The sequence below is a fragment of the Carlito syrichta genome, unplaced genomic scaffold, assembly GCF_000164805.1.
Source record: "Carlito syrichta isolate Samal-C Ts95f unplaced genomic scaffold, Tarsius_syrichta-2.0.1 Scaffold117309, whole genome shotgun sequence".
NCBI classification, from domain to species: Eukaryota; Metazoa; Chordata; class Mammalia; order Primates; family Tarsiidae; genus Carlito; species Carlito syrichta.
This window is the reverse complement of record NW_007061405.1, coordinates 471,805-485,299: the sequence shown is the minus strand read 5'-3', so window position 1 is coordinate 485,299 and position 13,495 is coordinate 471,805. Positions and strand designations below refer to the sequence as shown.

The window sequence follows — 13,495 nt, the reverse complement described above, 5'->3', positions numbered from 1 at the left end:
CCCGCGGGCTCAGGCAATCCACTCACCTCAGCCTCCCAAAGGCACGGGATTACAGGCTGAGCCACCGAGCCCGGCAACCATGCTTTTAATAAGTAATGATGTAGTAAAAAAGTTCATATTTCAATAAAAAAAAGTAGATATTATAGGTAAATACTTGGGCAAAGTAAAGATCATTAGTTAAAAACTGCTTTAAAGAAGCTTCTTCCAAAATTGTTTTGGTATGATACATTATAACAGCCATAATAAAATAGTATGCTACACAATAAAATATTTAAAAATTTTAAAAGTACTGTGTACATACAATTGAATGTTGTATTGCTTCTTTATTCTCTTAATCAACAGTTTTGCTTCTCCCACCTGTCAATTTCACCATTAAAGTTACCGGTTTAGCTCAAGTTCTTTTACATTGGGAACCAAATCCTGATAGAGAGCAAAGGAATGTTAATCTAGAATATCAAGTGAAAATAAATGCCCCACAAGAAGATGATGTGAGTATTTATTCTAATGGCAACCCTCACTGAGAGTAAGTATGTATTTTGACGCCATTTTCTGTTTCTTTCCTTTTTTTTTTTTTTTGAGTGAGGGTCTCACTTCACCCCCAGGTTGGCACATAGTGCCATGAGCACAGCTCACAGCAGCCTTGACCTCCTGAGCTGGGACTACAGGCATGTACCACCATGCCCAGCTAATTTTTTGATTTGTTGTAGATACAAGTTCTTGCTGTGTTGCCTAGGCTGGTCTCAACCTTCCGGGTTCAAGCAATCCTCCCTCTTTGGCCTCCCAAGATGCTGGGGTGATAGGCATAAGCCACCATGCCCAGCCTGACAGCATTTTCTTTCTCAAATGAAATTTTAAATAAAAACAAACAAACAAATGACTAAAGAACTTTTTTGTTATGTTATCAGTGAAGTAATATCTCTGTAGCAATGGCTGTGTACTAGTGCTGTGTGTTTTAGCCAGCATTAAACTAGCACAGAATATTATAACTTTGGGATGCTTTTTTTCCCCTTAAGAAAAATGTTCAGCAACTTTTTAGGGACAATGGATTAGATACTGGTCTTCGGTTTCCTCTGAAATGGCCAACATAACAAGAGAGAGTAACCTAGTAAAACAGGACAAGGGCAGGCAGGATGTAGAGTCAGAGAAACCAGGTTCAAATCCTAGTTCATGAACTTCCTGTCTTGGCAACCTGGGAAGAGTCATTTAACTTAGAGTCTCTGGTCTACTGCAGGGCTACATTAAAGCATCTGCTACATATTAGATGCCCAATTAAGTCAAACTAAGGAAGAAGTGATTCAGATGAATTGTTTTTCAGTAAATATGGAATTCTAGAGGATTTTCTGTCAAACATCGCAACTATGTTTGACTGGAGCTAGAGGTGGTAGCAAAAGGAAACTTGAAACTTAATTGTAATAGTTTGCTTTTGTTGAGAAAAATGTGTTTTTTGTTAAGAGGAATATGTTAAGAGGAATGTTTTTGCTAGGAGGAATGTGTTTATGTATCATTGAGAAATTGTGTTAATTTTACAATGGTTTTGTTTTTAATTTTTTTCTAGCAAAACTATATCATTGCATTTTATGTTATTTAAAAAGTGGAAAAAATTAATATTTGATTAAAATTATTCTCTCTTTTTTTTTGAGTTGGAGTTTCACTCTGTCACCCAGACTGGAGTGCAGTGGCATGCTCCCGGCCACCACAGCCTCAATCCGCTGGGCACAGGCGATCATCCTGCCTCAGCCTTCCAAGCACCTGGAACTACAGGCGCGTGCTACCACACCTGACTAATTTTTGATTTATTGTAGAGACGAGAGCTCGCCAAGTTGCCCGGGCTGGTCTTGAACCCACGGGCTCCGGCAATCCACTCGCCTCAGCCTCTCAAAGTGCTGGGATTACAGGTTGAGCCACCGAGCCTAGCCAAAATTATTCTCTTAAAGCTATTTCTCTTTTTCATATTATGACTTGTGGGTTTTATTTTTAGTATGAAACCAGAAATACTGAAAGCAAATGTGTAACCATCCTTCATAAAGGCTTTTCTGCGAGTGTGCGGACCATCCTGTGGAACGACCACTCACTCCTAGCCAGCAACTGGGTTTTTGCTGAACTTCAAGTTCCACAAGGTAAAGCAGACCTCAAAAAGTCCCCTTGTACTTTTCAAATATGGGAAAGTAGAAAAATTAACAATAACTTACTTTCCTTTAGTCGGTCACCAGTTCCCACCAACTGCTCTTCCATATCAACATCCTAACAAAAGCTGCTCCTAACTTCTTTTTATCATAACCCATCCAATTCTGTATGGCACATCCCTGCAAAATCATCCATTTCTATAATGGCCTTCAGTGAAAAGTTGGCGTTTCTGATAGTATCTGAATCAGTGATACTTATGATGAAACACCTAGGAGCGTATGTGCACGTGTGCATGCGCAAACACACACACACACACACACACACACACGCACGCACACGCACACGCACACACACACATACTGGGGGAAATAAAAGAGAAGTAGGCCACCAGGTCCTGGGATATATGGGCACACCTAATAACAATTGTCTTGGTCAATCTAGCCCATGGGTAATTTTCAAATGATTTTCTTGTCGCATCGTTGGATTAAAGGACCATGCCTCCTGAATTATGTTGGTGACTTAACACAGTATTGTAAAGATCTTCCCATTTACTCATAACTTGTTGCCTAGACCACATACCAGCCAATTCACAGGGGCTTGATCACAAATACAGAGACTAATCCAAGGTTTCAGCTTACATTTTCTTCAATTCTAATTCTTCTCCGAGCACTCCAATACAGGTTGACATTAATGAAAAGTTATTTATTTCTGATCTGAACCAAACAAAATTCACACCAAATAAGTCCTTGGATGGGAATTGTCAGACAAACAGTCTTTAGAAACTCTAAACTATACTTCGGCATGGACTTTCTGATAGTGCATGGAATGGTGTGTGTGTGTGTGTGTGTGTGTGTGTGTGTGTGTGTAGCGAGAGTGACAGAGACAGACATAAAATATACATACATAAGTATTTTATATCTATCTAGCTATCTGTCTATTTATCTATCTATGTATCTCAAAGCACACTGACTTTAGTCTTCTTTCTGTCTTTAACTTCTTTACAGGATTTTCCCCATCATCGTCTCTCTCTGCTCTTGAAAGACATTGGCTTATAGTGAAAAAATGATCTACAGATAACATAAACTAAGCTAAAAGGAGCCCCTTCCATCTTTCAAGGCTCCTACTTTGATGTGGTTCTCCCTGACCCCCAGCCCAAAGTGCTTTTTCCCTTCTCTGAGCAACCATAATCAAGGCCGGTGTTTCCCACAGTTTGTTCTGAAGAGTGACAAATCCTATGGTAAAAAAAAAAGGGGTTAGAATGAAAACAAGGTTTTCTAGGCTTTCTGGGTGAAACAAACATTAAAAAAGATTTTCTTTAAGTCATCATATATTAAAGAGGACTTTAACACACTAACATGTATCAAGTCTCCAAAACTCATTTCCTTCTGAGTAGCAACCTATGTTATTCATGAAACATTTATATGCAACTGAGTAAATCACACAATTCTAAACTGGAAAGGGTCATGAAAGACCTTCCTTGACCAATCTTATCCTTTACAGTTGGAAATACAGAGGCTTAACTTCCTGCTGCTAGTTACTGACAAATGTGGCCTTAGAACACCAAGGCTGCTGGACACCAACTTCTGGATGACAATGTATTGAACTGCTCTTGAACTTGCACCCCATATCTCACAAACACACCTCCCATGGTCCCAAACAAAGTGACTGGGAAGCACTTTGATGTGAGAACATGGGACTTTGTAATTCTAGTTTCATCCATCTTGTAAGTTGGCCTTTTGCAAGTAATAAGTGTCTATAAATATGTGCTGATGTTTACTTTTGGCAATGGATAAGATATTCACAATTGTAGTTCCAAAGAAAGCACAAAATTCAGAAGCTGTCACAGCAATATTTTGTTCCTTTTATTTTTACCACCTAGGATCTCCTGGAACCTCGATTGTAAACTTAACTTGCACTACAAACACTGTAGCAGATAATGGTATGCATTTAAGGCCATATCAAGTTTCTCTTCACTGCACCTGGCTTGTTGGCAAGGATGCCCCTGAGGATACACAGTATTTTCTCTACTATAGGTTAGTACTGTACCTATTGATACTTACACAAATGAGTTGTTTCCTCCAGCCTTATAATACTCATGAGTGTTCTACTTTAGGTATGGTTCTTGTACTGAAGAATGCCAAGACTACAACAAAGACTCACTGGAGAGAAATGTCGCATGCTGGTTTCCAAGGACTTTTATCCATAGCAAAGGACGTGACTGGCTCGCAGTGTATGTCAATGGCTCCAGCAAGCATGCTACCATCAAGCCCTTTGATCAGTTGTTTGCTCTTCATGCCATTGGTAAGGTAGACTTAACCCATACATACCTGAAATAACGAAAGGCAAAATCTCAGCATTGGAAGGGTTATGGAGATCACCTAGTTTGACTCCTTTTCTGATGCTAAGTAATCATGTGGCCCATGTTTGAAAATCACTGGAGTAGGGTTCTCAACCTCTACACTACTGATATTTTTGGCCGGTTAACTCTGTGTTATGAGGGTCTGTCCTTGTCCTTGGCATTGTAGGATGTTCAGTAGCATCCCGGGCCTCTATTCATTAGATGCCAGTAGTATCCCCCTCTTTGCCCTGGAGTTGTGACCAAAAATGTCTCAGACATTGTTAAATGTCCCTTAGGGGGTAAAATTTCCCCCAGTTGAGAATCACTGCAGCAGGAAAAGTGCACTCACTGCTTAAGAGAGCCCACTGAATCTTTCATTAGTTCTGACTGGTTTTGTGAGATTTCTGCCCGTGGGTCCTGTGACAGATTGGTACACAGTTCTGAGCCTTTTCTCCATAGGGTGGCCTCTCAGCTATTAAAAGGCAGCCAGGTTTCTCATCCTGAGACCCTTCTGCTCCAGCTAACTTTCTTCCTCTTCATTCCTCATATATTTATCCTATGACCCTGTACCATTCTAGCCCATCTCCTGGATATCCTCAACTTAGAATATATCTCTCAGCTTGTGACGCTTATTTCTAAACATATTATTCAAGGTTTCATCTACGTAGTTCTCAGTATAGAAGATGCTTTCCTTTCTCCTAGATACTTCTGTGACTGAAACTCATTGGGCATATTTCACATGGCATTCTTGGTTATGAACATTCAAGACTTCAGTGATAGGTAGTTATTATGGGCTGTGGGGTCAGACTTCTTGGATTCAGATCCTGGCTCCACTACTGTCTAGTTGAGTGACCCTGGACAAAGCCATTCCTCTGTGCCTAATCTTCTTATCTAAAAAATGAGGAGAAATTAATACTTCCTGTGAGGTGTTTGTGAGAATTATGTGTCACTAATGACAAAGTGCTTAGAACTGTGCCTGACAAAAGTGTTCAATAAATATGCTAAAATATTATTTAAAGGGCATGATGTAGCTATGACATATTATATCAAATGGAGTATATAACTTTGTTTAAAGAATCAAAGCCCTCACTAAAGAGGTTATGCAATTCTCTTCAATACTATATTTATTAGGTGGCCTAAAAATGTCACTTTCAAGAAAATAGGCATTAAAAGATGCTGAGGAAGACCTGAGAAATGATGCTATTAATATGAAAATGGATATGACCTGGTACAGACTACAGGAATTCATTTTCTTTTGTGATTTTCATTTTAGAAAGGCCAATTCCTAGGATTACAAAAAGAAATAAGTACTTTCTTGGTTAAGAATTTTCTGCTTAGGGAATGGCAAGCTCTAAAGTCAGTTGGACCCCATTCTTAATTTGTCCCTATAACTCATTATCTGTGAAATCTAACTCACATAACTTAAGACAAGGACACTCACTTAGAAATAATTTCCACTAGCCTCACATGGCCATAAGACAATCAGGTGAGATCTTGGGAGAAAGAACTTTAGAGTTATAAATAAAGACAAATTTAGCCCAATCCTTTCTTTTCATGCGAAATAAAACTGAAGCCTTCTGCTTCTTCCCCCAAACAAAACAAAGTAAAAAAAATAATGGACAAAACAAAAACAAAAAACTGAAACTCAGAAAGAAGAAGAAATTTGCCCAGAGCAAAAAGAGGCAGAGTTTTCTGGGAGCTCTGGAGAAAACATCTCTCCAATATCAGGTTTATCCTGGGCTTGCTCCAACTTGGGAAATGAAAAGTGATGGTGGTGCAAGTCTTGCAGTGAGCTGACCAGGGAAGGGATTCAACAATTCAACTCCATTTGGGGTAATAATCCTCGTACAGTAAGTGCCCTACATACGAACCTTAAAATTGTAAACTTTCAAAGATGCGAACGTGCATTTTTCAAGTGGGTAGATAGAATTGAATCCAGCAGGAGACCAGAACCTTTGCCATCAACATCAGGTGTGAGTGAAATTATGTCTCCTATTGCTGACGATCCTTCAGCTTTACCATTTCCCACATCCTTCCTTCTCCAGTCGGTAACTCTTCTTGCCTTTTCACTCAATGCCAGCCCCTGTATGCTCTACTACTGTACTCTAAGACTGTACTTTTCAAAGACTGACTGTAAGATTGAAAACATTTTATTTTTATGTTGTTTGTTTTATGTATTATTTGTATGAAAAGTGTTATAAACATATTACATACAGTATTTTATAGCTGATTGTGTTAGTTGTTGAACTTATGAACAAATTGGACATACAAATGCACTCTTGGAAGGGAACTCATTCAATATGCAGGGGAAGTGCTGCAGTGTATAGACCTCAGTCCTATAATATAGGAGTCTGATAGGAGTCCCCCAGCTTCCTGTGGCTTGAGATAAGTTAAGACCTGATGGTAAATACTTGAGAAAAGCATTTCTTAGAAATGCCTTGAGAAGTGTTGGTGGGTTGAAGTTATCATCCCTGATCACTGATTCCAAAGAAATATCACTGATTTCTCATTCTGTAACCTAGATCAAGTAAATCCTCCACTGAATGTCACAGCAGAGATTGAAGGAACTCGTCTCTCTATCCAATGGGAGAAACCAGTTTCTGCCTTTCCAATCCATTGCTTTGATTATGAAGTGAAAATATACAATACAAGAAATGGTTATTTTCAGGTAATTCCTCAGATTATTCCAATATTCAATGATAGACATTCATTTTAGAAACCTTTAACAATTACCTTCAGTGACTGCAATCAAGTTACAGTTTGGTACTAACAAGGTTAAAGTTACGTATACCCAGGTGTCATAGAAATAAACCAAATCTTACTGACCTTTTGTTTTAAAAAGACATACTTTTGGTTGAAATTAATACAAAGAATTAAATAAAAACTCATTGGTACTAGAGTTGATTACAATTTTAAGTGATACAGTTGCTATGAAAAAACAGTCTGATGAGTTCTCAAAAAATTAAAAATAGAATTCCTATGTGATCCAACAATTCCACTTCCGGGTATATACACAAAAAAATTGAAAGCAGAGATTCAAAGAGATGTTTGCATACACATGTTCATAGTAACATTATTCACAATAGCCAAAAGCTGGTTGCAACCTAAGTGCCCGCTGGATGAATAGATAAACAAAATGTAGCATATACATAGAATGGAATATTATTCAACATTTAAAAGGAAGGAAAGTCTGACATATGTTATAGCATGAATCAACCCTGAGTATATTATGCTAAGTGAAACAAACCAGTCACAAAAAGACAAATACTGTCTGAATCTATTTTTATGAATTTAGGTAGTCAAAGTCATAGAAACAGAAATTAGAATGGTGGTTACCAGGAGCTGGGGGAAGGCAAGAATGGGGAGCTACTCTTTAATGGGTACAGAGTTTCAGTTTTGCAAGATGACAAAAATGTTGGACATTGGTTGTACAACCTTGTGAATGTACTCAGCACTACTGACCTGTACACTTAAAAATGGTTAAGATGGTAAATTTTATGTAATATGTGTTTTACAACAGTTTAAAAAAAGCTTATCAACACTAATGGATAAAAATTTCAGTCTGGGTAGGTGGCTCACGTCTTTAGTTCCAACACTTTGGGACGCTGAGGCAGGAGGATTGATTGGGACCAGGAGTTCAAGGATGTAGTTAGCTATGATTGTGCCAATGTACTCCAGCCTAGATGACACAGTGAAATCCTCTCTCTCAAAACACACACACACACACACACACACACACACACACACACACACACACACACACACACAAACCAAAACAAAAGAAAAGGTATTGAGGTCAATCAACAATTTTTTGAGCATCAGTTATGTGCCAAGCTTTATTATGTTAGTTTATTCGAGCCTTACAATAACTGTTATGTAATTATCATTTCCATTTTACAGGAAAGTAAGACAGAAAAGATGAAGTAACTTGTCCAAAGTCACAAAGCTAGGGAAAAAAAAAAGTCAGGATTCAAACTTATGTCTTACTGATAGTAGACAAAGCAAATTCAATTTAATACAATTTGATTCAATGAATATTTAGACATTAGATTCTTTGTGAGAGGGGAAGATAAATAAGACTCTGTTTCTGCCATTGAGAGTCCACTCACCCAGCCTCGGAGTTGCCCTACCAGAGTAAAACCCCATCGAATTGGAAATAGGGGAGTGGGCAAAGCAGTCTGCTGGGGGTTCCACAGAGAGGATCTGAATGGAATCAGGAAGGAAAAAAGAGAAACCCGGCCGGTGAGAGAATAGGAGAAGGACTTTTTTAGCCAGGGCTTCCCAAAATACCTAGTGAAGGACTGTTGTGTTTGTTTAAAAACTTCAAATCCCCCATATGTTGGTGCTTTCATCAAATACAATAAAAATGATTTGCTAGAAAAATCAAATATAGCCAAAGATATGTAAAATATAAGTTCACAGATCATGTCCTTGGATGTCATGGTAATGTCATATTGCCATCAAAGCTTCTAAATTATAGACTCAGTTTCTGTTTTTACCTTATCACAGACCACTAATAAACAGTTTCTGACCAACACCATTTCAGAAAAAAGAGTAATTCCAAGCTTGATAAAACAGGGTTCCTTCAGCCAAGTGGCAAGTAATTCAGCAGGCCTGGACATAAGGACAACATCAGAAATCATAATTTTATATCCTACACTGCAACTTCTCTGAGTGGCTCTATAAGATTTTGTTTAAAAATTAAAGAACAGCTTCTCTCCTGAATTGTATCCCACATCTTTAAAATAAAAAACAAACAAACAAAATGTCTTCTTTCTTTAAATTCATGGCCACAGGCAATGGAAGCCACTGAAAGATTTTACATGACAGAGAAATATGCCGACATGTGCAGAGCAGAAGGATTTTGGTAGGAGTGTGAAAAAGCTTGATGTGGTTGGGGAGGAACAACATGGACATAGAAATATCAGTTAGCAGCTACTGCACCAATCCAAGCAAAAAATAGCAGCAATGGTCCTGAGGTATGGGTGAAGTGAGAAACATATATGTGGGGTAACATAAGATGCGGATGTCAAGGACACATCTCTGACACAGGGGATTACCTGGGTGGAGAGAAAAGGAAGAGGTCATTTGTGAGAAAACAGTTTCATTTCAACACTAGGCAATCTAGTGTTAGTCTAAGTTGCTGCAACAAACTAGCATTTAGAACATGTTTTTAGGCCGGACTTGGTGGCTCAATTTGTAATCCTGTGCTTTGGGCGGCTGAGGTGAGTGAATTGCCTGAGCCCGCCGGTTTGAAACCTGCCTGGGCAACTTGGCGAGACCTCATCTCTACAATAAATCAAAAAAATTAGCCAGGTGTGGTAGCACACGCCTGCATTTCCAGCTACTTGGAAGGCTGAGGTAGAAGGATCTCTGGAGTCCAGCAGGTCAAGGCTGTGGTGGCCAGGATGTGCCACTACACGCCAGTCTGGGCGACAGAGTGAGACTCCAACTCAAAAAAAAGGAACATTTTTTTGAATGAATCATCCAAAATTGACATTATTACGGGTCCAAAAAATGGGTTAAGTACTGGCAATTTTCATATGACAACATAATACATCCTTAAGCTTGGGCTTTATGATGGTAATTCCATTTAACTCAATAATCTGTAACTTAGGTGTTGCTATTCCTACTTTACAAGTGAGTAATCTGAGTTTAGAGAGGTCAAGGCACTTTCCCTGCAGTTAGTTGGAGGAAGAGCTAGGATTCAAAGCCTACTCATCCTAGATTCAAGGTCACAGCTCTTCCTGCTTCACTATGTGCTGCATCACCCCCTTATCCCCTGACTCCAGTTGTTTGAGATAGTCCTGTATGTCGAGGATATGCAAATTTTATTGTAAAGGGCCAGGCAGTAAATATTTTAGGCTTTGTGGGCCACACAGTTTCTGTCACAGTTACTCATTTCTGCCTTTGTAGAAAAAAGGCAGCCAAAGACAATGCCTAACCAATTGGGTGTGACTGTGTTCCTGTGAAACTTTATTTGTGGACACTGACATTTCAATTTCATATGATTTTCATGTATCATGAATTGTTCTTTTTATTTTCTTGACCTTTAAAATTATATGTTAACCATTTTTAGCTTGTATGCCATACAAAAGCAAGCAGCAGGCTGTAGTTTGCTGACATCTGCTGAATATGATGGAAACAATGCGATATTGTTTAGTAATATGACTACACGATGTGGAGGGACAAGGTGAGAGCATTATGCATTCTGGCATAGGACACCCCATTCTTTAGTCTGGAAACATCAGCTAGACCCAGGATCATCTAGATCTTACAATTAATCATTTTATATGTTTTGGTTATAAGATAGTTTTCCTCTGAAGGGTGACTGCCAACACATCCACACTGACACAGTCTAGAACAAACTAATCAATGTGTATCCTGTTGATTTTAAATTGCTTGCTGAACAGCGAGTCACTGTCTTACCTGCATAGACATGCATTCTGATAATTGGCAGAACTTAAATTATGTGTCTAGAGATTCTTAAAATGCTTTTCTCCCCATTTAGACAGAAAAAATGACGACCAATGCATTCATCTCAATAATTGATGATCTTTCTAAGTACTGCATTCAAGTAAGAGCAGCAGTGAGCTCTGTGTGCAGAGAAACAGGGCTCTGGAGTGAGTGGAGTCAACCTATTTATGTGGGTGAGTAGTTTGTGTTTATTTTTGGTTGTTGTTGTTTTGATGTGGAGTCTTACTTTGTCACCCAGGCTGGAGTGCAGTGGCATGCTCACAGCCTCTGCAACCTTGACCTGCTGGATTCAGGCGGTCCTTCTGCCTCAGCCTTCCAAGTAGCTGGAACTACAGGCATGCACCACCATGCCCAGATAATTTTTTGAATTATTGTAGAGATGTGGTCTTACCATGTTGCCTAGGCTTGACTCGAACCTGTGGGTTCAGGCAATCCTCTCGCCTCGGCCTCCCAAAGTGTTGGGATTATAGGCGTGAGCCACCGTGCCTGGCAGCTTGTGTTTACTTTAAAGCAGCAGCCCTACTCATTGTCAAAGCAGGTGACCCCAGAAAGTGTACACTTTTGCTGATGGGTTTTTAGATGATTTTACATATCTGCTGTGCCTCAACTTCTGTCAGTCTACTGCCTGTCCAACCAGAGATGGATTTCCATGAAGTCAATGAATTTTATTCATTTATTTATTTTGAGTCAGAGTCTCACTCTGTTGCCCGTGCTGGAGTGAAGTGGCATGCTCACAGCTACTGTAACCTCGACCTGCTGGGTTCAGGCTATCCTTCTGCCTTAGCCCTCCAGGTAGCTGGGACCACAGGCAAGTACCACCATGCCTGAGTGATTTTTTAATTTATTGTAGAGATCAGGTCTTGCCAAATTGGCCAGGCTGGTCTTGAACCCCTGGGCTCAGATAATTCTCTCACTTCCACCTCCCAAAGTGCCGGGATTATAGCACTGTGCCTGACTGAAGCCAGTGAAATTTAAGTGAAGTTAAACTTCTCATTAACATGAACTTTTGTAGGCCTGGTACCTATTTTTTTTCTCACATTTTCTGTTTCTACTTCTACCAATGTTTAACTTAAACTATTTTATTTTATTTATTTATTTATTTATTTTTTGAGTTGGAGTCTCACTCTGTTGCTCAGACTGGAGTGCAGTGGCCGCTCCCGGCCACCGCAGCCTTGACCTGCTGGGCTCCGGCGATCCTTCCGCCTCAGCCTTCCAAGTAGCTAGAACTACAGGTGCGCGCTACCACACCCAGCTCATTTTTGATTTATTGTAGAGATGAGGTCTCGCAAAGTTGCCCAGGCAGGTCTCTAACCTGTGGGCTCAGGCAATCCACTCGCCTCAGCCTCCCAAAGTGCAGGATTACAGTCTGAGCCAACGAGCCCAGAAAACTTTTATTTTAGGTAATTTTAGGTTCACATGCTGTTGTAAATAATAATAAAAAGAGATCTGGTGTCCGTTTCACCCAGTTTCCCCCAAGGATAACAGCCTACAAATCTATAGTACAATATTGCAACCAATGTTAATATTAACAATCCACAGATTCCATCTATTTCATATGTACTCACTTGCACACATGTGTTTGGTCCTCTGTGATGTTAGCACATGTTTTAGTTCATGTGTCTATCACTACAGTCAAGATACAAAGCAGTTTCATCACCACATCATGTTGCCATTTTATAAACACAACCCTTTCTCCCCCCTCTTCATCCCTGAACCCTGACAACTACTAGTCTGTTCTACAGCTCTGTAATTTTCTTATTCTTAATTTTTAATTTGTCCTTTTTTTTTTTTTTTTAGTCAGAGTCTTATTCTGTTGCCCAGACTGTAGTACAGTGGCACGATCATGGCTATCACAGCCTTGACCTGCTGGGCTCCAACGATCCTTCTGCCTCAGCCTTCTAAGTCGCTGGAACTACAGGCACATGCTACCACACCCAGCTAATTTTTTTTTTTAATTGTAGAGATGGGGTCTCGCCAAGTTGTCCAGGATGACCTCAAATCCCTGGACTCAGGCAATCCTTTTGCATCCGTCTCCCAAAATACTGGGATTACAGGCATGTGCCACTGTGCCCAGCTTGTTTATTTTTTAAAAGAGGATTCCAAAACTGAATAATCTTCAGAGCCTCCAAAATCTAGATCCGTCCCTGAAACTTCAGCATAACAGACATAGAGCATGAAAGGTCTGGGTGTCACCTGGGCTCTTGTATTGGTTCTGTTGCTGTTTGTATTTGTAAAAGTAACCAGTTGACTTGGAAAGTAAGATGAGCATCTTATCTGTTGGCGCGATCCAGGAAGGATAATGAAGAACCAATGGTAGGTCTGGATGAGGGGCCACATTCCCAGTCAGTCTCACTCTATGTCAGATAGTAATCCCATATCCAGGAGGTGTGACCTGACACCTCGTAGGTAGAACATTCACATCCTGTGTTTACTATTATCTGGGTGTCTTAGGCAAGTGAACATAGGCATTTAATGACAAGGGAACAGCTAAAAAACAACTAGTGTGTCTCATGTGTATGCCACAACCATGGATCCTGGGGAGATAGGCATACAAGG

General features: G+C 39.7%; 1 protein-coding gene across 1 annotated transcript in view; it reads left to right on the top strand.

Moving 5' to 3' along the window:
- IL5RA (interleukin 5 receptor subunit alpha) overlaps positions 1 to 13,495 on the top strand; it is a 36,581-nt gene that overhangs the window by 1,619 nt on the left and 21,467 nt on the right. Inside the window, exons 2-7 of the mRNA XM_008074500.1 lie at positions 343 to 488; positions 1,979 to 2,117; positions 4,004 to 4,157; positions 4,238 to 4,425; positions 6,985 to 7,130; positions 10,974 to 11,112. Coding sequence (XP_008072691.1) covers positions 343 to 488; positions 1,979 to 2,117; positions 4,004 to 4,157; positions 4,238 to 4,425; positions 6,985 to 7,130; positions 10,974 to 11,112 — 912 coding nt within the window. The remainder of the gene's footprint in view (positions 1 to 342; positions 489 to 1,978; positions 2,118 to 4,003; positions 4,158 to 4,237; positions 4,426 to 6,984; positions 7,131 to 10,973; positions 11,113 to 13,495) is intronic.